Here is a 24,805-nt window from a genome sequence, read left to right on the forward strand (position 1 = left end):
GTCCTATGGTGGACGGATGTTGATGGCCAAAGGTGTCATTTACTTGTGTAGGAAGGAACTGCAGATGCTGGTTTAAACCGAAGGTAGACACAAAATGCTGGAGTAAAGGGCCTGTCCCACTTCCACGACCTAATTCACAACCTTTTTTACTCGTGGACATTTTCCATCAGGCTAGAAAAACGCCCCGACCTATTTGATGCCACAAGTACCCACGACTAACATCACAACCTGCCACGACCTACATACGACCTCCTATGACCTCCTACGACCTCGTGACGACCATGCTGTGAGTATGAGTCAAGGGCAAACTTGGCAGAGGTCGTGAATGTCGTGAATGTGAGACAGGCCCTTATCTCAACAGGACAGGCAGCATCTCTGGAGAGAACTAATGGGTGATGTTTCAGGTCGAGAAGAAGGGTGCCAAACTGAAACGTCACCCATTCCTTCTCTCCAGAGGTGTTGCCTGTCCCGCTGAGTTACTCCAGCATTTTGTGTCTATCTTCGGTGTCATTTACTTTTGGTAAATTCATGGTTTTGGCCGATTACTGTATTTCACGTCAGTTTTACGAGATGTCGGTCGTCTTTACGGGAGGTTTTGGGTCTTTACAATTTAAATCTCAGCAACCATCTCTTGATAGTTTGACCATATCGCTCTGCAAACTTCTTGTATGGTATGGAGGTGAGGTCACATGGTGAATCATTGCACCCCTGCATATTAGTTTCTCAGGAGGGCTTTGAACTGCGAATAGAATTCAGACTGGTGTGGGAAATGTTGCACCTCCCTCGTCTTTCATCCTGCTAATAAATGGGAACTTTGAGGAGTTAACTGTTACTAAGGTACCAATCCTTCTTGTAGGTGAACAAATCAGCTCTTGGCCAAGACCTTGATACTATCTCAGTCTCTGTCATTTCCTCTTTCTGTTGTGTATTTCTACAGTTGGTCATGTCAACACCATTTCCTCAACACTTCTCTTGTCATCATTTCAGTAAAGTAAAGTAAACTTTATTGTCAATTCAAATAATGCAACAAGTAGTTACACAGAGGATTGTAATTGCGTTTCCCCATACTCCAAATGTGCAAGTAATATTTATAACACAGACAGACTATATACCAATAAAAATAGACAGGACATATACATTATATAAAATATTCACAGTGTACTGGCTGGCAAACAGGAAGCAAAGAGTAGGAGTAAACGGGTCCTTTTCACAATGGCAGGCAGTGACTAGGGGGGTACCCCAAGGCTCAGTACTGGGACCCCAGCTATTTACAATATATATTAATGATCTGGATGAGGGAATTGAAGGCAATATCTCCAAGTTTGCAGATGACACTAAGCTGGGGGGCAGTGTTAGCTGTGAGGAGGATGCTAGGAGACTGCAGGGTGACTTGGATAGGCTGGGTGAGTGGGCAAATGTTTGGCAGATGCAGTATAATGTGGATAAATGTGAGGTTATCCATTTTGGTGGCAAAAAACAGGAAAGCAGACTATTATCTAAATGGTGGCCGATTGGGAAAGGGGGAGATGCAGCGAGACCTGGGTGTCATGGTACACCAGTCATTGAAGGTAGGCATGCAGGTGCAGCAGGCAGTAAAGAAAGCGAATGGTATGTTAGCTTTCATTGCAAAAGGATTTGAGTATAGGAGCAGAGAGGTTCTACTGCAGTTGTACAGGGTCTTGGTGAGACCACACCTGGAGTATTGCGTACAGTTTTGGTCTCCAAACCTGAGGAAGGACATTATTGCCATAGAGGGAGTGCAGAGACGGTTCACCAGACTGATTCCTGGGATGTCAGGACTGTCTTATGAAGAAAGACTGGATAGACTTGGTTTATACTCTCTAGAATTTAGAAGATTGAGAGGGGATCTTATAGAAACTTACAAAATTCTTAAGGGGTTGGACAGGCTAGATGCAGGAAGATTGTTCCCGATGTTAGGGAAGTCCAGGACAAGGGGTCACAGCTTAAGGATAAAGGGGAAATCCTTTAAAACCGAGATGAGAAGAACTTTTTTCACACAGAGAGTGGTGAATCTCTGGAACTCTCTGCCACAGAGGGTAGTTGAGGCCAGTTCATTGGCTATATTTAAGAGGGAGTTAGATGTGGCCCTTGTGGCTAAGGGGATCAGGGGGTATGGAGAGAAGGCAGGTACGGGATACTGAGTTGGATGATCAGCCATGATCATATTGAATGGCGGTGCAGGCTCGAAGGGCCGAATGGCCTACTCCTGCACCTAATTTCTATGTTTCTATGTTTCTATGTTTACCAGAGCGTAGTAAAATTTTGAGGTATGTTATTAAGGTGCAATAATAAAAGGTGCAATATAGAAAAGTGCAAATGGCATACTGCAGACATTGAATTAAAGTTATATTTACAGTCAATTGGTCTTAGTTTGTGTAATGTTCATGGAATTTTCTTGAGTGTGTTGAGTAGTCTGATGGCCTGAGGGAAAAAGCTATTTTTGAATCTGGTGGTTTTGCTCCGCATGCTGCGGTAGCGCTTGCCGGATGGTAGGAGGGTGAACAGTTTGTGTGCTGGGTGGGTGGTGTCCTTGATGATATTGGTTGCTCTCTTGCGACAGCGAGATGGGTATAAGTCCTGGATTGCTGGTTGGGGTGATCTGGTGTTCTTCTCCGCTGTCCTCACCACTCTCTGTAGGTCTTCAGTGTATAGATGTTGCATTTCTCTTCACCCACATGATGCTCCAGATGATACCTGCCAGCAGCTCCCAAAGGAATTCTTCTTCCATGTCTTTGGGTCCAACGGTTCTTCATCCAGTTGGTGGAACACCATCTTGCAGTCAAAGATGATTTAGTTTGTGGCTGAGTTAGTGGAATCTTGTGAGGCCATGCCTGCATCACCAGCGGTGAAGCCCTCCTCCCAACTCCTCATCTCATCCCACTCCTCCTCCTCTTCAACCTCCAATCTTGCAAGCTTGTCTTTACATCACGCCGACCAGTGAGTGCATTGTTGCACCTGGACCTCTCAGTTCAGATGATTTACATATCATTTGCCGGTACTTTTCCAGTGTTGTGTTTCGGAGTCAAATTGTAACTGAAACTGCACAAATTCTCTTTGCAAACATGCAAGTTCATAAGTTCCTCTTGCTGTTTTGTAATGAAGTCTGTGATCACTGCCTCTGAAAAACATCCTCTCTTCTATATCTGTCCAACTGATTTCGTTCTCTGTCAGTGCTGGCATATTTTTCCTGAAACAGGGAGATTGGATACAAATACTTTTGGTTTGCCACAGTGGGCGGCACAGTGGAGCAGCGGGTAGAGCCACTGCCTCACAGCACCAGGGACCCCGGTTCTATCCTGACCTCGGGTGCTGTTTGTGTGGAGTTTTCTCTCTGTGACCATGTGGGTTTTCTCCGGGTGCACTGGTTTCATCCCACATCCCAAAGACATGCGGGGATGTAGGTTAATTGGCCCTCTGTAAATTGCCCCTGGTGTGTCGGGTGTGGATGGAAAAGTGGCATAAAATAGAACTAGTCTGAAGAAGGGTCTCGACCTGAAACATCACCCATTCCTTCTCTCCAGAGACGCTGCCTGTCCCACTGAGTTACTCCAGCATTCTGTGTCTATCTTTAGTGTGAACGGGTGATCTTAGGTCGGCATAGATTCGATGGTCAAAAGGGCTGTTTCCATACTGTGTCTTTCAAACGATCCCGTTTGAGATTTGCCTTTGTAGACCTCTCCCTTGTGAGCAGATGTCTGTTCTTGAATTGCCATCCATTCCACAGGTCATGATGTCATTTGCTCTGCTGACTGATCCTTGGCCTCTGTTTTCTGTCTTTACTGTTTTCTCTCACAGCAGGTATTGACTGTAACTTGGAGGTCAAACGGTACATGTTGGAACTTGTATTGTGAGTTCACATGCCTTCAACAGCAAAGGTTCCTGCTCAAGTTCCACATTCCTGTGCACACTCCTGGCATCAACTCAACGCAGGTCTCTCTGAATGCCAGCTTCTTTCATTTAACATAGGCTAGTGGCCCCTGTAGATTACTGAATTCAGGGATTTGGCATCCACCAGTAACCTTATCCATTCATTAGGGTTGTCAGCAACAAACTCATTCACCCATATTCTAGATGTGGAGAGTTTAACTATTGGCCATTTCTGCTCAAAACACAAAGTGCTGGAGGAACTCGGAAGGTCAGACAGTATCTATGGAGGGAATGGACAGATGATGTTTCAGATTGGGACCCTTCTTCAGACACTGTTTCCCTGACACCAGTCCCCATCTCTTTCTCAGCTCCACTGTAGCCATTGCTGCTCCTTTCGTTGGAGTTCAGCTCAATGGGTTTGTTAAAGGGGGGCCTGGTCTTGCTTGGTGACCAACGGCAATGTGAAATTCAGCACCTTCAGAGCCTCAGATGGATTCATCCATGGGTGAATTTCACTAGGTCCGTAGTGCCATCCAAATGCTGGCCACTTCTCAAACTTTTTGTTATCTTCCCCCATGTCGTGGTGAAACTCGCTGAAACCCGCTGAAGTTCCTCATAGCAGAAAACGGCGAGCAGCTGGAGGAACTCGGCGGGTCAGGCAGCATCTGTGGAGGGAAATGCGCAGTTGCCGTTTTCGGTCACAACTCTTCATGTGGACGGAAATAGAACAGCAAACAGCCCAGCACGGGAACTGGCCATTCGGCCCACGATGTCTGTGCTCAACATGAAGCCAAGTTAAACTAATCTCCTCTGCCTGTCCGTGATCCACATCCCTCCATTCCCTGCATATCCATGTGCCTATCTAAAGTCTCTTAAACACCACAATCCCATCTGCCTCCACCACCACCCCCCCGGCAGTGTGTCCCAGGCACCCACCAACCTCCATGTAAAAAATTAACTTTCCCCACACATCACCTTTAAACTTATCCCCTCACACCTTACAGCTGTGCCCTCTAGTATTGGACAACTTCACCCTGGGGAATAAGGTTCTAATTGTTCACCTTATCTATGCGTTTCATAATTTTATATACTTCAATCAGTTCAAGAACGGCCTCAGCCCCTGTTATCAAGCTTCTGATAAGCCAGGGTACTGTTCGATTCACCTCTATCCCAGAGTGAACATTGAACTTTGTGGAACTGGTGCTCTACAATGCTGAGAACTATATTCTGCACTCTGTACCCTCCCCTTTGCTCTACCTATTGTAACCATATAACAATTACAGCACGGAAACAGGCCATCTCAGCCCTTCTAGTCCGTGCCAAATACTTACTCTCCCCTAGTCCCATCTACCTGCACTCAGACCATAACCCTCCATTCCTTTCCCGTCCATATACCTATCCAATTTATTTTTAAATGATAAAATCGATCCTGCCTCCACCACCCACTGGAAGCTCATTCCACACAGCTACCACTCTCTGAGTAAAGAAGTTCCCCCTCATGTTACCCCTAAACTTTTGTCCCTTAATTCTCAAATCATGTCATCATGTTTGAATCTTCCCTACTCTCAATGGAAAAAGCTTATCCACGTCAACTCTGTCTATCCCTCTCATCATTTTAAAGACCTCTATCAAGTCCCCTCCAAATTCAAGTATTGTACTTGAGTTTGAACTGATTGTATTGATGTATGGTATCTCTGAGCAATTGGATAACATGCAAAACAAGGCTTTTCACTGTACCTCTGTACAGGTGACAATAAAACCTAAACCTGAGATCTCTCCTCGGCCCCCAGCATTCCACAAGTTTGTCCACCTCATTTGTAGGCACCTCATGTGGAGGGAAGCTAGCCAGTTTAAAGAGGGGGGGACTGGGGAAATGCGAGGCAAAGCTAGATTGAGCAAGCATTGGGTGAGAAGAGGTTGCTTCCCCTCCCAGTTACGGCTTGGTTTCCATAGCACCTTTTCTGATTAGACTTTCAGTGTAAGGTCTGTGACTCAACAGCTTATTCATTCTTCGACCTTCATTAGGCGTGCTTGGCTGATTGGAACAGTAAAGGCCCTGTCCCACTGTACGAGGTAATTCAAGAGCTAAAAAGTTTGAGTTTTAAAAAAAAATCGAACTCGTCGTCTGTACGGAGCGGGTACGTCGGAGCTCGTGGATGTCTCGTAGCGGCTCGTAATGCTGACGGCAGGTACTCGGGAAACGCAGTAACTAGTGAAGTTTTTTCAGCACTGTGAAAAATGTCCACGAGAGCCCCGAGTACCTACGAACGGCTATTACCGTAATTCTCCCAGTTTGAATCGGGGGGTAACTCGGGAGAACTCTTGAATTACCTCGTACAGTGGGACAGGGGGCTTAAGTATTTATTATGTGAAATACTGTGCAGTCTTACAGGAACAAAATCATGCCCCTAAACCTAACAATATAATTGCTTAGTCAATTCTAGAGTTTGCACAACCTGGCAGCTGTGCAGGGAGACGGGGCAGGGAAGGGCAAAGGAGAGGTTTGAAAGAGACTATGGCAAGAAGCAATTGAGAATCTGTGGTTGTTTACTGATTACCTTGGGACAGTCGTACAGCATGAGGACAGGCCTTTCAGCCCAACTTGTCCATACCGAACCAAGATGCCCCATCTAAGCTAGTCCCACCTGCCCATGTTTGACTCAAATACCTCTAAACCATGTACCTGTCCAAATGCTTTTTAAATGCTGATATACTGTTGTACCTGCCTCAACTACCTCCTCTGGCAGCTCGTTCCATAGACCCATCACTCTCTGTGTGAAAAACCCTGCCCCTCGGGTTCCTATTAAGTCTTTTCCCTCCTCACCTTAAATCTATCACTCAAATGCTGTCTGTCCCGCTGAGTTACTCCAGCATTTTGTGTCTATTTTTGGTTCAAACCAGCACCTGCAGTTCCTTCCTACACATGAAGTGAATGTTCTAATACTTTTGACTTGTTTGTGTCTTTTTAGGCCAATGTGTATTTCATGTTTTGCTACAAGGCAGAAAGCAGACTTTTGATTCGCTGGGATTAGTGAACTGCAGCAGAAACAGCAGTAACTATTGGCTGGTCCAAGGAATGAGTGGTTACTCCATCAAAGCTGACATTACATGGATGGCCGCCAGATCCGTCTGCAGTGATGTGGAGGTGGCAACGTATAGCTCTTGGTTCCCAGATACAGAGCAAACTGTTAGTAAGTACGTGTCATTTACAGAAAACTTCAATGGATCATTTTCAAAAGGGTTGGGGTTTTTTTTTCATTTTTGGTTCCAATCTTTGTTTGATCTTGATCTTTGGTCAACTTGAACCTCGACAAAATCCCCAGCCAATGGACAAAATAGCCAGTCCCCTCCCTCATCCACACCAACCAACCTGCCCCATCTACTCTAGTCCCACCAGCCCACATTTGGCCCATGTATCTCTGCCTCAGAAGGCACTGAAAGGCCAATTCACTGGATGCTAACTTCAAAAGAGAGTAAAGTCCCTTCTAATCCCACTTAGGAGTCCTAAACAGCAACCTCTGGTGCCCTTGCCCGACACCCAAAAAAAAAAAAATCAAGGTCAAGGTGACCTGCAACCTCCTACCACCTCCCACGCATATGTTGAAAACCTTCCTCGACTATGAAGAAAACCGGCCTCGACTAGATCTGCGGCTAAAAAATGATGGATTTTAAAAACGGCAACCTATTTTTAGTCGAAGCCGGTTTTAATCATGATGAAAAAATAGCAGCAACCTAGATGAAGCCTCGACCACGCGGAAACCACTTTCAACCATTAGGGAGAGTGACCAAAACCTCTGGTGACCTCATGGAAACCTTGGGTGGCGGGCAAGGTCACCAGAGGTTGCTGTTTAGGTCTCCTAAGTGGGATAGGCATTAGATAGAGCTCCTTGGGCTAGCGGAATCAAGAGATATGGGGAGGAGGCAGGAATTTGTGGATGATCAGCCATGATCACATTGAATGGCAGTGCTGGTTGGAAGGACCGAATGGCCTACTCCTGCAGCTATTGTGTATGTGTCTATGTAAAGCCTTCCTATCCGTGATCCTGTCCAAATGTCTTTTAAATATAATGTACCTACCTCAACCACCTCCTTTGTCAGCTCGTTTCATATACCTATTACCCTTTATAAGGTCACCCATCCTCCTGTGCTCCAAGGAATAAAGCCCTAGCCTGTCCAACCTCTCCCTGTAGTTCGGGCCCTCTAGTCATGGCAAGTGGCAACATCCTTGTGAATCTTCTCTCCCCTCTTTACAGTTTAACATACACACACGGACATTTACAGTGTACTATGTTTACATATTCTGTTGTGCTGCTGCAGGTAAGGATTTTATTGTTCTAAATGGTACATCTGACACTAAGGCACTCCTGACATCCAGGGTGACCTTGTCAGGATTGACCTGGGAGTTGTTGCTCCTCAAATCACAGTCAATTTGCCGGCAATTGCCAGCACAAGTGCTTAGATGTGCCTCAAGCCCGAGTAGCTTTCCCTCCCACTCTGTACAGATGTGGACGATCTAATTTCTTACAAGAGCTGTTAGAATTACAGGTACAAGTGTCCAAGCCTATGAAGAGAAGCCCTGACTGAAGTCTGAGGTCTTTAGGACTGAGGTGAGAAAAAACATTTTCACCCAGAGAGTTGTGAATTTGTGGAATTCCCTGCCACAGAGGGCAGTGGAGGCCAAATCACTGGATGGATTTAAGAGAATTAGATAGAGCTCTAGGGGCTAGTGGAATCAAGGGATATGGGGAGAAGGCAGGCATGGGTTATTGATTGGGGACGATCAGCCATGATCACAATGAATGGCGGTGCTGGCTCGAAGGGCCGACTGGCCTCCTCCTGCACCTATTTTCTAAATACTAAAAATTCTAAAGGCAGAAGAATGGGGTTAGGTGGGAGAGATAGATCAGCCATGATTGATGGCGGAATAGACTTGATGGGCTGAATGGCCTTATCACTTATAATTGGAATACATTTGGAAGAAAACTGAGATATTTAGGCCAAGTAAATATTTCATAAAATGTGACATTTATTTTGTTTAGTTATTCAAAATTTTGCTCATTTCTATATACTGTTAACGATTCACTCAATACATTGTGAATTCCCAAAACTCTGATGAATTAAATGGAGAATCAAGGAAAGGCACATGCTGGCTTACATAAAACGCCACAAAGTGCTGGAGTAACTCAGCGGGACAGGCAGCATCTCTGGAGAGAAGGAATGGGGACGTAATGGGTCGGGACCCTTCTTCCTACAAAGTGGCACAAAACCTCACCCATCCACATTCTCCAGAGCTGCAGCCGGATCCGCTGAGTTACTCCAGCACTTTGTGTTCTGTTCTGGTGAATCAAATATTTGTTCAGCTGTAGCTTTGATAATTTCTGACCGCAATTGTTCTGGGGATGAGCTGAACTTTGTACTTCATGCCTGGTGACTCGCATCAATGCAAGGACTATTAAATGCGAAGGCTTTATAAGGCACTGGCCAGATTGCATTTGGAGTATTGTGAGCAGTTTTTGGCCCCAAATCTGAGAATGGATGTGCTGACGTCGGAGAGGGTCCAGAGGAGGTCTATATCGAATGATCCCGGGGATGGTTGGGTTAACGCAAGGTTGGGGAACCTTTTCATATTGGAATGCCGCATTAAGTTAGCTGTAATCTAATAAGGCCGCATCCTAGAAACTTCAATTAGATATACTTCAAAATGTACATTATTTTGTTAAAATAGCCCTCATGACTTACTAATGTTTTAATTGTGGCCCTCAGTCGGGGAGGATTATTTTGTTGAATCTTCTTTCACTCTTTGGTATTTTAAATACATTAATTTTAAGATTAAAATTAAAAAAAATAAAAATGAACAAAAACATATTAATAATAATAAAAAGATTTGTTCTACAAAATTTGGATTCATCCAAAAGGCCGCACTTAATGGCCTAGAAGGCCGCAGGCTCCCCACCCCTGGGTTTCCGTAGGGAGAGCATTTAACAGTAATGGGCCTGCACTTGCTGGAGTTTGTAAGGATGAGGGGATACCTCATTGAAATTTACCCACCAGTGAAAGGTCTGGATAGAGTGGATGTGGAGAGGATGTTTCCACTAGTGGAAGAGTCTAGGATGAGAGGGCAAAGACACAGAATAAAAGGACGTACCTTCAGAAAGGAGGTGGTGAATCTGTGGAATTCATTGCCACAGATAGACAGCAGATGCTGGTTTAAACCGAAGATAGACACAAAAAGTTGGAGTAACTCAGCAGGTCAGACAGCATCACTGGAGATGCTGTCTGACCCGCTGAGTTACTCCAGTTTTTGGTGTCTATCTTGAGGGATTCTTGATTAGTACGGGTGTTGGGGGGGTTAGATGGAGAAGGCAGGAGAATGGGGTTGAGAGAGAAAGATAGATCAGTCATGAATGATGGCGTAGACTCAATAGGTCGAATGGCCTATTTCTGCTCCTGTGGCTTATCAACTGAAATAGGAATGAAACTACAAAGATCAAAGCCAGTCTTTGTGTTTGTGGAAGACTGCGAAGCAAGTGCTCACGGCCACCAACTGGCCATTAGATACCAGTTAGGGTTGGCAACTGTCCCGTATTAGCCGGGACATCCCATATATTGGGCTAAATTGGTTTGCCCCATATGGGACCACATTATCCCGTATTTGACTGGTCGAGGGGACTGTCGGGTCGGAGCGCCGAGTCTGGACCCGCCTCACCCATCCCAATGTAGTGCAGCCCATGGAGTGCAGCAGCAGAGCCTCGCCCGTGGCCCCGTCGGTCGGCAGCCCGGCCAGCTGTCCGACCTTCGGACCTTCGCTTACCGCCGACACCACCACCCCTCCTTCTCATGGCCGATCATCGGTTTGTGTTGGATGGGGTGCCGGGCCAAAACTCCTCAGCTGGCCCGCCAGCTGGGCTTTGTGTGCAGTCCAGAATCCAGGCCAACTCATCATTCACCCAGCCATAGCCGAGTTGACAACCCTAATACCAGTGTTACGTAATTCATCAAGTAAACATCAGTACCTCCTCTGCAGCAACTGTAAACTACTTCGAGGTTTGGCGTTTTCATTAATGTTCAAACTTGGGCCACTATAGTTTCATTCTCAGTTGCTCTCTGCTTGCATGTAATACACTTCAGCAGAGGAAATGCTAACTGCTGGAGAAAAACTCAGTGAACTTGCCATGACCCTTAATGAGATGACTCTCTTCCTGGAAACATTATGACAGAGCATGTGAATCAACTTCCCTCCTGAGATCACTTCACGTTATTTCCCAGGGGAGGGAGAGGGATTGTCTTCAGGCAGGTTCCGACTGATCCTCGAGTGGGCCGCTGTGTAATCTAAAATTAAAGAATACACGCAGATACATCATTGCTCTTGGACTCTGGCCACCACTGCAATGAAGAAAGTTCACAATCTAATCTGTCCACAGTCAGCTTGCACAACCATCAGTGTGATAGTGATCACGTAATCTACTTCAGTTAAAGGTTGAGGGACAATATTAGCCAGAGGTTTCAGAGAAGTTGATTTTGTCGGTCATACAGCATTGAAACAGGCCATTCAGCCCAAATCATCCATGCTCACAAGATGCCCCATCTAAGCTAGTCCCACCTGCCCGCGTTTGGCCCACGTACCTGTAACATTTCCTATCCATTCACCTTTCAAATGTTGTTATAGTCCCTGTCTCAACTACCTCCTCTTGCAACTCATTCCATATACCCACCACCCTACCCTCTGTGTGGAAAAAGTTGCCCCTCGGGTTCCTATTAAATCTTTCCCCTATCATCTTAAACTTATGTCCCCTGGTTCTTCATTCCCCCACTCTGCGTTAAAAAAACTCTATGCATTCACGCTTTCTATTCTCATAATGTTATACATCGCTACAAAATCACCCTTCATCTTCCTACGTTCCAAGGAATAAAGTCCTAGCCTGCCGTCCCTTGTCCTGTGACTCAGGCCCTCGAGTCCTGGCAACATCCTCATAAATCATATCTGCTCCCTTTCCAGCTTGACATCTTTCCGATAACAGGGTGACCAAAACTGACCACAATACTCTAAATGTGGCCTCACCAACATCTTGTACACCTGCAGAATAACATCCCAACTTCTATGCCCATTAATCACTGGATCGTTTCTTTTCAAGGAGTGTATGATGTCCCATTGCATACACAAGGACAAATACCAGTTGAACGTAGTTGCTAATTAAATGGTGCGCGGTGAGTAGAGCAGCAGCCCAGCAACGTCGGAGACCCGGGTTCGATCCTGACCTCTGGTGCTGTCTGTGTGGAGTTTGCACGTTCTCCCTGTAACCACGTGGGTTTCCTCTGGATGCTCCGGTTTCCTTCCGCATCACAAAGACGTGCGGGTTTGTAGGTTAATTGGCCCTGTGTAAATTGCCCCTCTAGTGTGTAGGGAGTGGATGAGAAAGTGGGATAACTTAGAACGAGTGTGAGCGGGTGATTGAGGTGAACGCAGGGGCCGTCGCGATCGAAGGGGAACATGGCGGGGTGCCGCCGGCTAGCACGTGCCGCGGTAGAAGTCCCGCTTCACCGCTGCGAGAAGATAAAACTGTTCAATGAACGTTTTGTAACTTGGTTTGCGCCAGAAACATGGCGACTCTTTGTGTACCACCTCGGTGAGGTCTGCTGTGTGATTTTACCAGGTTGTATGTAAAACAATGTAATGATACTGCATCTAGGTACATGTGACAATAAGTCATTGAATCTTTGAAGGACGGTGTGGACTCAGTGGGTCGAAGGGCCTGTTACTATGCTGGACATCTAAACCAAACCAAACTAAATAGTCGTACTAACTAACATACTCGTGTGGGGTGACTGTTCTATAAAGAAGCCGATACATGCATGGACCTTCCTTATATGGACAGACAACAACAACGTTTTATTAGCAGCATCATTCTGTTAACATCATTCACCTATCGCATCCTGTACCAAGATTAGTAAAGGGTGCGGTTACAGATGCCTTTTAAAACTAGTTTGGTAAACAATAAGTTATCTGTAACTACTGATGCAGCTGTTGGATTAGAGACCCTGATATCGTTCATGGTCTCATGTGTGAGTGCAATGAGACTGAGCTCCATCACTGCTCCCACCTCCAGCACTGACTCCCCAGTTCTCACACAGTGTCTCAAGAGATAGCAGGACCCGTCTAACAAAAGTGATCAGGACATTGATTTCCAATTCCAGACATCAGGAATTTCCTTTGATTCTCTCCCGTAATGCCATCTAGCCATCTGTAAAACGTTTACAGAGTTATCTTGATTTGATTTCTCATGTGCAATAATTAGCATAGGTGCAAAACTATTATGAAGGAAAGCAAAATGTTAAAATGCAATGTTTTCATTTGCAGGTTCATTCAAACGGGCCACGCCTTTACCAGCGAGCTAGTAGTTTCTGGGAGTGTGTTACTCGTGACCTTTAACCCGAGAGCAGGATGTGAACTTTCGCAATACTCAATCACGTTTCTTCAGGTACCAGAAACAGGTAAGGAGAATAAAAAGGTGAAAAGTTTCCATCGAAAATGCGCATCATCGTGAAGGTTTCCAAAAGTCAACATTCCTTCAAATACCAGCGAAGAATATTAGCATTGAGAAAACACCTTTCACCTCCCAGTATAGATATCTCATTGTGTTTTGCTGCGAAAATGTATTTTAAAAGTACTTTTGAAAAATGATTTCGTACTGAGCTATCCTGAAGTTCTTTAAAAGTACTTCTGAACTGTGATCATTGCTGTACAGCTATCATGACAGAAGAATCTGAAGAAGGGTCTCGACACGAAACGTTGCCCATTCCTTCTCTCCAGCATTCCTGCCTCACCTGCTGAGTTATTCCAGCATTTTGTGTCTACCTTCGATTTTAATCAGCATCTGCAGTTCTTTCTTACACAGAAGAATTCATGCTTCAGGCGAGAGGAAACAAGACAGGGTGATTGCAGGCGGTCTTTTTCCCAGGGTAGGGGAACCAAGATGTAGCAGGGACACGAGGAACTGCAAATGTTGGAAACTAGCGCAAAACACAAAGTGCTGGAGTAACTCGCCGGGTCAGGCAACATCTGTGGAGAACATGGAATGCACGACTTTCTGGGTCGGGACCCTTCTTCAGAACCAGAGAACATAGGTTTAAAGTGAAAGGGAAAAATCAAATCAATATTACACTGTAAAACGTTTGCAGATGGTTAGATGGCATTACAGGAGAGAATCAAAGGAAATTCCTGATGTCTGGAATTGGAAATCAATGTACTGATCATCTTTGTTGGATGGGTCCTGCTCATCGGAACCTGAGGGGCAACTTCTTCACACAGAGGGCGGTGGGTATATGGAACGAGCTGCCACAGGATGTAGTTAAGGCAGATACTGTAACAACATTTAAAAGACATTTGGGCAGGTGCATGCATAGGAAAGGTTGTTGTGGAAATGGGCCAAATGTGTGCAAATTGGACTAGTTTAGATGGGGCATCTTGGACGAGATGGGCTGAAGGGCCTGTTTCCGTGTCATTTACCTCGATTACTTTATTGAGGTGGCATCGTGTTGCAACATGGATGTAATTTACCTCTCGGCCTCAGTGCCATGGTGAGATGCTGTGTTGGTCAATGAGGGGTTAACCTTTGTCCGGCCACATCCTGCCTGTCCTCCCATCAGCCTGGCACAATGGGTGGGTTCCTGAAGCCTGAAGCAATGCGGAAGCAAACAGCTGATTCACAAAACCAACCACAGACATGTGCAAGCTGTGAATGCAAACGGGTTTGAAAACAAATATGAAATGAAACTCATGTTTGAGAAGGAACTGCAGATGCTGGAAAATCGAAGGTAGACAAAAGTGCTGGAGAAACTCAGCGGGTGCGGCAGCATCTATGGAGCGAAAGGAAATTCCTTTTGTCTACGCTCCATAGATGCAGCCGCACCCGCTGAGTTTCTCCATGAAAAGAAGCTTTTCCTGTTGAGAAATCACGATGACTGTTTCTATGTCAATTGCTGCAAATTGTAGGTGTCAACCAAATTTCTCCACACATGAATTGTACCAGTCTGTTAAAATAGTGCTTTGTACCTCACTCTGGTCTTTAACTGGGAGTATTTGTCTTTTACAATGATGTCAAAACACGCACAAGTTATGGACGGTGCAGCGGGTAGAGCCAGGGACAGGTTCAATCCTGTCCTCTGGTGCTATCTGTGTGGAGTTTGCACGTTCTCCCTGTGACCACGTGGGCTTTCTCAAGGTGCTCCAGTTTCCTCCCCCATCCCTGGTTTGTAGGTTATTTAGCCTCTCTGCCCCTAGTGTGTAGGGAGTAGATGAGAAAGAGGGACAACATGGAACTAGTGTGATGAAGATACGCATAAAAGGCTGGAGTAACTCAGCAGGACAGGCAGCATCTCTGGAGAAAAGGAATAGATGACGTTTCAGGTCGAGACCCTTCTTCAGACTGAGGGTCGGGGAAATGGGGAAAAAGTGATATAGACGGTGATGTAGAGAGACATAGAACAAATGAATGAAAGATTTAAACCAGCATCTGTTGGTCCTTTGATTTAAACCAGCATTCTCAGTTTCCTCCTACACATCGAACGTGGGGTGCAGGGCCTGTTTCCATGTTGAATCTTTCAATTAAACAGTCGAGTTTAAGTTGATCCCTCTCAACCTCTGCCCTGTTCAGAATATCATAGGCAGGAGACTCTATGAACAATCCTGCGTTACAGATTGTAACTTCCACGATGCTTCTTCAATCAATCTTCAACTGTTTTCACAAAGGTTTGGCAGACACTTTGGTGCAGTGAGTTTGTGGAGGTCCATGGTTCTGTCACCGGCTGGTTATCAGTTTGTGAGCGCGATGCTACTGCTGGCTTTATCCCTGTGACTCTCGTATCAAGAGGAGGGGGGCAGTGAATCTGCACAGACTGCAAGGGCAGAGGTTTCACAGCACCTGAATCTCACATGAGAGTTGTATTGGAGGCAGCAACGTCTGAAGAAGAATATGTTATTTATTTCCACTGCTGTTTGAATGAGTATTTAAGTTCAACATCAGGCATGTCGGTGAAGGCCAACGTAGATGTTTTGTCGTTGGTTTCTTCCAGTATGCTTCTTGTGACAACAACCCCTCAGCTAGACACGGTGCTGGAGTCACTCAGTGGGTCAGACAGCATCTCTCAAATAATTCGAGTCGGGGCCCTTCTTCAGTCCTGATCTGAAACGCCGCCTATCCTTGTTGCCCAGAGATATTGCCTGACCCGTTGAGTTCCTCCAGCAGTTTGTTTTTTTTGCTCAAGATTCCATCTCTTGCAGTCTCTTCTGTCTCTAGAGTACCGTTGACATGTTTTCTTCCTTCTTGCAGATTGCGGGGGTGTTCTTGTTGGGACAAATGGCAGCTTTGTGTTCCCCAGCTATTCAAACGACCTTCTTGAAGGCATCAACTGTACTTGGAATTTGAAGGTAGTCGATGAGATCATTCTTTGTTAAACAAAGTGCAATTTCCCAACTTAGAAATCTGGGAGCAACGTCAACTTTCTCTTCCATATAGAGGAAGGTTCTAAAATTTTCCAATGCATAATATCTTCCCTGGTCCATCACTCGATGTCATCTCCCTCATTCCTGGGTTCCTAAAAGAAAATGCCAAAAAAAGATGTAGATTGGAGTGGTTGAAATTTTCCAAAAATCCTCGGCTTCACTTTGTGATTGTACAAAATGGAGAGACGGGCTCAAATAGATAATCGATGGACATTGAAATCCAATGTTTAAGAAGGAACTGCAGATGCTGGAAAATCTGCAGATGCTGAATAAAGGTAGATAAAAATGCTGGAGAAACTCAGCGGGTGAGACAGCATCTATGGAGCGAAGGAAATAGGCAACATTTCAGGGCGAAACGTTACCTATTTCCTTCGCTCCATAGATACTGCCTCACCCGCTGAGTTTCTCCAGCATTTTCGTCTACATCAAAATCCAATGTGGATTTTTAAAAATAAAGGTTTGAAGCAGTTACTGAGGAGGTAAGTCCAGAACAAGGGGCCACAATTTAAGGATAAGGGGGAAATCTTTTAGGACCGAGATGAGGAAAACATTTTTTACACAGAGAGTGGTGAATCTCTGGAATTCTCTGCCACAGAAGGTAGTTGAGGCAGTTCATTGGCTATATTTAAGAGGGAGTTAGATGTGGCCCTTGTGGCTAAAGGGATCAGGGGGTATGGAGAGAAGGCAGGGATGGGATACTGAGTTGGATGATCAGCCATGATCATATTGAATGGCGGTGCAGGCTCGAAGGGCCGAATGGCCTACTCCTGCACCTATTGTCTATGTTTCTATGTTTCTATGTAGCGATAGAACACATCGATAGAACAAATGTGATAGAACACATCGATAGAACGATAGAACAAAAGTAAAAGAAGTACTGACACTTTTGAAAAATATAAAAGTGGATAAGTCTCCAGGTCCTGACAGGATATTCCCTAGGACATTGAGGGAAGTTAGTGTAGAAATAGCAGGGGCTATGACAGAAATATTTCAAATGTCATTAGAAACGGGAATAGTCCCCGAGGATTGGCGTATTGCGCATGTTGTTCCATTGTTTAAAAAGGGTTCTAAGAGTAAACCTAGCAATTATAGACCTGTTAGTTTGACTTCAATGGTGGGCAAATTAATGGAAAAGATACTTAGAGATAATATATATAAGCATCTAGATAAACAGGGTCTGATTAGGAACAGTCAACATGGATTTGTGCCTGGAAGGTCATGTTTGACTAATCTTCTTGAATTTTTTTGAAGAGGTTACTAGGGAAATTGACGAGGGTAAAGCAGTGGATGTTGTCTATATGGACTTTAGTAAGGCCTTTGACAAGGTTCCTCATGGAAGGTTGGTTAAGAAGGTTCAACTGTTGGGTATAAATGCAGGAATAGCAAGATGGATTCAACAGTGGCTGAATGGGAGAAGCCAGAGGGTAATGGTGGATGGCTGTTTATCGGGTTAGAGGCAGGTGACTAGTGGGGTGCCTCAGGGATCTGTGTTGGGTCCTTTGTTGTTTGTCATGTACATCAATGATCTGGATGAAGGTGTGGTAAATTGGATTAGTAAGTATGCAGATGATACCAAGATAGGGGGTGTTGTGGATAATGAAGAGGATTTCCAAAGTCTACAGAGTGATTTAGGCCATTTGGAAAAATGGGCTGAAAGATGGCAGGTGGAGTTTAATGCTGATAAATGTGAGGTGCTACACCTTGGCAGGACAAATCAAAATAGGACGTACATGGTAAATGGTAGGGAATTGAAGAATACAGTTGAACAGAGGGATCTGGGTATAACCGTGCATAGTTCCTTGAAGGTGGAATCTCATATAGATAGGGTGGTAAAGAAAGCTTTTGGTATGCTAGCCTTTATAAATCAGAGCATTGAGTATAGAAGCTGGGATGTAATGTTAAAATTGTACAAGGCATTGGTGAGACCAAATCTGGAGTATGGTGTACAATTTTGGTCGCCCAATTATAGGAAGGATGTCAACAAAATAGAGAGAGTACAGAGGAGATTTACTAGAATGTTGCCTGGGTTTCAACAACTAAGTTACAGAGATAGGTTGAATAAGTTAGGTCTTTATTCTCTGGAGCGCAGAAGGTTAAGGGGGGACTGATAGAGGTCTTTAAAATGATGAGAGGGATAGACAGAGTTGATGTGGACAAGCTTTTCCCTTTGAGAATAGGGAAGATTCAAACAAGAGGACATGACTTCAGAATTAAGGGACAGAAGTTTAGGGGTAATATGAGGGGGAACTTCTTTACCCAGAGAGTGGTGGCGGTGTGGAATGAGCTCCCAGTGGAAGTGGTGGAGGCAGGTTCATTGGTATCATTTAAAAATAAATTGGATAGGCATATGGATGAGAAGGGAATGGAGGGTTATGGTATGAGTGCAGGCAGGTGGGACTAAGGGGAAAAAAAAATTGTTCGGCATGGACGTGTAGGGCCGAGATGGCCTGTTTCCGTGCTGTAATTGTTATATGGTTATATGGTTACATGGAAAGGCACAATCTATCAAAGCAGAGACAGCATGGAATGGTGTCGGGAAAGATCAGCCCGCTCTTTAAGAGGGTCGGGCAGAGTGTCTGGGAGATAACCAGTAGATTTAGTTTATAGTTTTATTCCCAGCATTTGCTTGTTGCATGCTGTCCAGTCAACGTAAAGACAATACATGATTACAATCAATCCTTCTGAACCTTCTGAATTTTGTAGTGGGCAGGGCAGTACTCTGCATATCGCCAACTTGGACAATTTAACATTTTTTATCAGGCCAATTAAACAAGCCAATTAACTTACAAACCTGTACGTCTTTGGAGTGTGGGAGGAAACCGAAGTTCTCGGAGAAAACCCACGCAGGTCACGGGGAGAACTTACAAACTCCATACAGACAGCACCCGTAGTCGGGATCGAACCCGGGTCTCTGGCGCTGCATTTTGCTATAAGACAGCAACTCTACCACTGTGCCACCGTGACTGCCCCATCAAACCATCCAGAGTGTACAGATACAGGATAAAGGGAATAATGTTTAGTGTAAGATAAAGTCCAAACAAAGATAGACCGAGGCACTGAACACGGGGCATTAAAGAAGGGTAGTCTACAAGACAGCAGGTCATGGTGTGGAAGTAATATGGCTACATTGAAAGCGGATTGTCTCACTGGCAGGAAACAGTGAGAATGCTGGAGGACATTTTTTCAGGTTGACAACCTCTAGCCAGTAGGGAACACAGCTTTCTTCTGCACATAACAATGCTTTTGGGAAAGAACGCATTTGTGCTTGGGGAACATTTCCACTGAAAGCAGCCGGAATTGTTTTTCTAGCCAGCCAAGACTTGTTTTGTGTTCCTTTAATCAGAGTACTGCTCACTTAGAATGTGCCATTAATCAGTTCAAACTCTGGTGTTTTTTTCTATTTCAACGCTGCAGCTCCAAGAACATTTTCGAGCGAAACTCACCTTCAAAGATTTCAGACTGGATGGTTCTCCAAATATTGGAGCGTCGTGTGTGGCAGATTACCTAGAGGTAGATGGACAAAGGTAAGTGACCTGTATGTGACCCTGAGGTTTTAATGTCTTTGTAATGTACCAATACAATTCACATTGATGAACATATGAGACAGCTATTTGAAATCATAAAGCAGAACAAAGTTGATAAAACACACAAGTAACACAGAGTGTAAATGTGAGGTTTATCAACGTGTTGTGATGAGAATCCACATTTTGCCCTGGTGTTGCTCGAATCTCTCCATATTCTTCCCTGAGCAACAAAATTCAAGACAAGTCAGGTTGTGTGTTCAGTCTGAAGAAGGGTCTCGACCCGAAATGTCACCCATTCCTTCTCTCCATAGATGCTGCCTCACCCGCTGAGTTACTCCAGCATTTTGTGTCTATCTTTGATTTTATCCAGCATCTGCAGTTCATTCTCACAAAATCCAAGTCGAGTCGGGTCACGTTTATTGAGAAAATGAATAAACAAGAATCTGCAGATGCTGGTTTACAAAAGAAGAGACTCCGTGCTGGAGTAACTCAGCAGGTCAGGCAGCATCTCTGGGCTGCCAGTGATGGCAGCAAATCACTGAATGTATTGTCAGAATATATCCTGTCAGCTTCATCAGCTCATGTTCTTTCCTTTCCCATTCTTCTGTAGATTCTGCGGAGAGCACCAACAGTTCTGCCTTTACAGTAAAGGTTCCAGTTTACAGATAAAATATCATTCCAACCTGACCCACACTAAAAGCTTCACGGTAGACTACATGGCCACAACAGGTAAGGCTGATGTTCCCAATCACTTCATTTGTTCAGCTCGTCAGGTTATCAATCTCAGTGATCATTCTCAGATATCAGAGCATATACTTGAATTAGGTTGCACAAACTTGGATTGTATTCTCTGGAACGCCAAAGGTTGAGGAGAGACCTGATGGAAATATATGAAATGATGAGAGGCATGGATAGGGTAGACAATCAGAACCTTTTTCCCCAGGTGTAAATGCCAAAGACAGGGTGGCACAGTGGTGCTGCGGTAGAGTTGCTGCCTCACAGGGCCAGAGACCCGAGTTCATTCCTGACTACGGATGCTGTCTGTACGGAGTTTGTATGTTCTCCCCGTGACCTCGTGGGTTTTCTCCTGGTGCTCCGGTTTCCTCCCATATTCCAAAGATGTGTAGGTTAATTTGCTTCTGTAAATTGTCCCTAGAGTGTAGGATAGAACTAGTGATCGCTGGTCGGTGTGGACTCGGTGGGCTGCAGAGCCTGTTTCCACACTGTATCTCTAAACTAAACTAGAGGGCATAGGTTTACAGTGAGTGGGTTTCCTTTGTGTGCTCCGGGTTCCTCCCACATCTCAAAGATATACAGGCTTGTTTGTCTGTTAACTGGCCTTTGTAAATTGCCCCTAGTGTGTCGGAAGTGGATGAGAAAGTGGGATAGCAGAACTAATGTGAACGGGTGATCGATGGTTGGCTGGACTCAATGGGCTGAAGGGCCTGTTTCAAAGCTAAACTCCATCTTTGCATTTCTTCATAACAACCGAAAGGCTGTCGCTTTTATCAGTGCATGCAACGTCGAGACATTACAAACCACTGCAAGAATGCAAACATCCTGCAGTCTCCCCCTGGTGGATACCCAGAAACCCAGCTAGGGACAATTTTTACATTTACCAAGTCAATTTACCTACAAACCTGAAGGTACACAAAAAATGCTAGAGAAGGGTTTCGGACCGAAACGTTGCCTATTTCCTTCGCTCCATAGATGCTGCTGCACCCGCTGAGTTTCTCCAGCTTTTTTGTGTACCTTCGATTTTCCAGCATCTGCAGTTCCTTCTTAAAAACCTACAAAGCTGTACGTGTTTGGAGTGTGGGAGGAAACCGAAGCACTCGGAGGAAACATACGCAGGTCACAGGGAGAACGTACAAACTCTGTACAGACAGCACCCGTAGTTGGGATCGAACCCGGGTCTCCAGTGTTGTATTCGCTGTAAGGCAGCAACTCTACCACTGCGCCACCGTGCTGCCCGTATCTCTCGTTTCCATTTCCCCCGACTCTCAGCCTGAAGAAGGGTCTCCTATTCCTCTCCAGAGATGCTGACTGGCCTTACAAAATTCTTACAAAATTCTTAAGGGGTTGGACAGGCTAGATGCAGGAAGATTGTTCCCGATGTTGGGGAAGTCCAGGACAAGGGGTCACAGTTTAAGGATAAAGGGGAAATCCTTTAGGACCGAGATGAGAAAAACATTTTTCACACAGAGAGTGGTGAATCTCTGGAACTATATTTAAGAGGGAGTTAGATGTGGCCTTAGTGGCAAAAGGGATCAGGGGGTATGGAGAGAAGGCAGGTACAGGATACTGAGTTGGATGATCAGCCATGATCATATTGAATGGTGGTGCAGGCTCGAAGGGCCGAATGGCCTACTCCTGTACCTATTGTCTATGTGTCTATGTCCTGCTGAGTTACTCCAGCTTTTTGTGTCTATCTTCGACAGTCAAACCGTTATGTCGCCAATCAGCACCAATACTGGCAGTAAAACAATAATATCATCATATCACAATGGCCATCGTGTTATGATATCATTATTATATCATAATTATATAATATAATTACATTATTATGATATTGACTATTAAATATGAGTATGGTTATTATTGATATTATTTTATAAATTTGATTGATATGTGGAAACTATATGAATATTATTATATGACATAATTATATCATTATATGTTATAATTATATTTTGCAATTATTATTAAATATTATTGTGATTAATAGGATTAAATATGGCAGTGATTGGTTAATGTTATATAAGAATATGATTATAATGATAATATATGATATAATATTCATTATATCATGATGATCACCAATAGAACATCATATTATATCAGGATTAACACTCCAACCACCATGTCACTGGGAATTTAAAACTAACCAACATGTATGTATGACACAAAACGTCTCCAATTCCTTCTCTCCAGAGATGCTGCCTGTCCCGTTGAGTTACTCCAGCATTTTGTGTCTATCTTTGGTGTAAACCAGCATCTGCAGTTCCTTCCTACACATCTGTACTCATACAGTTTGCTTGTTTCTCTGACAGATGAATTGACAGGGAGTCAGTGCCATTGATGAGACTGATTGACGGAGGATTCCTCGATAAGTACAGTAATTGGGATATTGGAAGTGCTTATCCTCGAGATAATGTTGTCGCAAATCTACAAGCAAGTTTTAAGGCGTTACTGGACATTGTGCATCATGTACCGAGCAGACGAAATATATCCTGGTCAACAAGTCCCAGCACATCCTCTGCCCAGACTCCACCAGGGCAGGTTTCCTGAAACACGTACTGAATTAGAGGTGGGAAAGTACTAAATTGGAGTAAGGCAAACTATGACTTTCTTCAGCAGGAGCTGCCAACAATTGTTATTGGGCAAGTCCACGTCGGACATGTCGGTTAAGGGCCAGTTGCTCGATGTTCAGAACCCGCATGTACCAGTGAAGAGATGGGGTCATGATGGGGTTATGATGGGAAAGGAAGGGACCTGGATGACCAAAGAGGTCGTAAATTTGATCAAACAGAAAAAGGAAGCACATGCAAGGTTTAAGAGGTTGGAATCAGCCAAGGCCTTTGACGAATATAAAGAAGGGAGGAGAGAACTCAAGCAGATGATTAGATCGGCCAAAAGGGGATGAGTCAGATTACATAAAATCCCATAGGTTTTCATACCTATATTAAAACAAGAGGATAACCTGGAAGAAGGTAGAACAGCTCAAGGATAAAGGAGGAAATCTGTGCTTGGAGTCTGGGGATGTAGGTGAGTAAACAAGTGCTTTGCTTAGATTTTTACCAAAGAGAAGGACATGGAAGACAGTGAGATCAGTGTGGAGAATACTAATATGCAAGGGCAGTTTGAGATTAAGAAGGAGGAGTTGTAGGGGCATTTGAAGAGCATTAAGGTGGATAAATCCCCAGGACCTGATGGGATTTTCCCCAGGTTATTGAGAGAGACAAGAGAGGAGGCTGCAGGAGCCTTAACAAAGATCTTTGCAACTTATCAAGCTGCAGGCAAGGTTCCGGAAGACTGGAGAGTAACTAATGTTGATCCATTATTTAAGAAGGAAAGTAGAAAGAATACAGGGAATTATAGGCTGGTAAATCTCATGTCAGTGGTAGGGAAACTATTGGAGAGGATTCTTCACGATAGGAGTTACTTCCATTTGGAAGAGAATGGGTTACCTATGGACAATCGGCATTGCTTTGTGCACAGTGGGTCATTTCTTACTAACTTGATTGAGTTTTTGAGGCGGTGACGAAGGTCGACGAGGGATCGTTGTGGATTTTAGTAAGTAAGGAATTTGCTAAAGATCCCCATTGTAGGCTGATCCAGAAGATTAAAATGCATGGGATTAACGGGAACTTGGTTATATGGACTCAGATATGGATTCAGAACTGGCTTACTGATAGAAGACAAGAGGGTTGTGATGGAAGGACAACATTCAGGCTGGAGGTCTGTGACCAGTGTAGTTTTGCAGGGATCTGTGTGATCACACTAGGATTGCAGGGGTCATGTACTGTGAGGAAGGCTGTCAAGGTATGTAGCGAGATTTAGATCAGCTACAGAAAAGGGCAGTGAAGTTGCAGATGGATCGACACAAAGTGCTGGTGTAACTCAGCAGGTCAGACAGCATCTCTAGAGAAAAAGGATGGGTGACATTTCGGGTCCGGACCCTTCTACAGATCACTCTGTGTTTCAAGCCGACACCTCACCCATCCTTTTTCTCCAGAGATGCTGCCTGACCTGTTGAGTTACTCCAGCACTGTGTCCACCGATGGCAACTACAGCTCTTTGTTTCTGCAAATGGCAGATGGAGTTTAATTCGATCAAGTGGGAGGTATTTCACTTTGGAAGGTCAAATGTAAAGGGGGAAATATTCAAATAA

General features: G+C 44.6%; 1 protein-coding gene across 1 annotated transcript in view; it reads left to right on the forward strand.

Annotated features, from left to right (window-relative positions):
* LOC129702567 (suppressor of tumorigenicity 14 protein homolog) overlaps positions 1 to 24,169 on the forward strand; it is a 53,693-nt gene extending 29,524 nt beyond the window's left edge. Inside the window, exons 8-13 of the mRNA XM_055644345.1 lie at positions 6,858 to 7,083; positions 13,244 to 13,377; positions 16,215 to 16,312; positions 19,802 to 19,911; positions 20,522 to 20,640; positions 22,965 to 24,169. Of these exons, the coding sequence (XP_055500320.1) occupies positions 6,858 to 7,083; positions 13,244 to 13,377; positions 16,215 to 16,312; positions 19,802 to 19,911; positions 20,522 to 20,640; positions 22,965 to 22,993 (716 nt within the window). The 3' untranslated portion in view covers positions 22,994 to 24,169. The remainder of the gene's footprint in view (positions 1 to 6,857; positions 7,084 to 13,243; positions 13,378 to 16,214; positions 16,313 to 19,801; positions 19,912 to 20,521; positions 20,641 to 22,964) is intronic.
* Positions 24,170 to 24,805: the final 636 nt, after the last annotated feature.

This window comes from Leucoraja erinacea, chromosome 13 (assembly GCF_028641065.1).
Source record: "Leucoraja erinacea ecotype New England chromosome 13, Leri_hhj_1, whole genome shotgun sequence".
In the NCBI taxonomy this organism is placed as follows: domain Eukaryota; kingdom Metazoa; phylum Chordata; class Chondrichthyes; order Rajiformes; family Rajidae; genus Leucoraja; species Leucoraja erinaceus.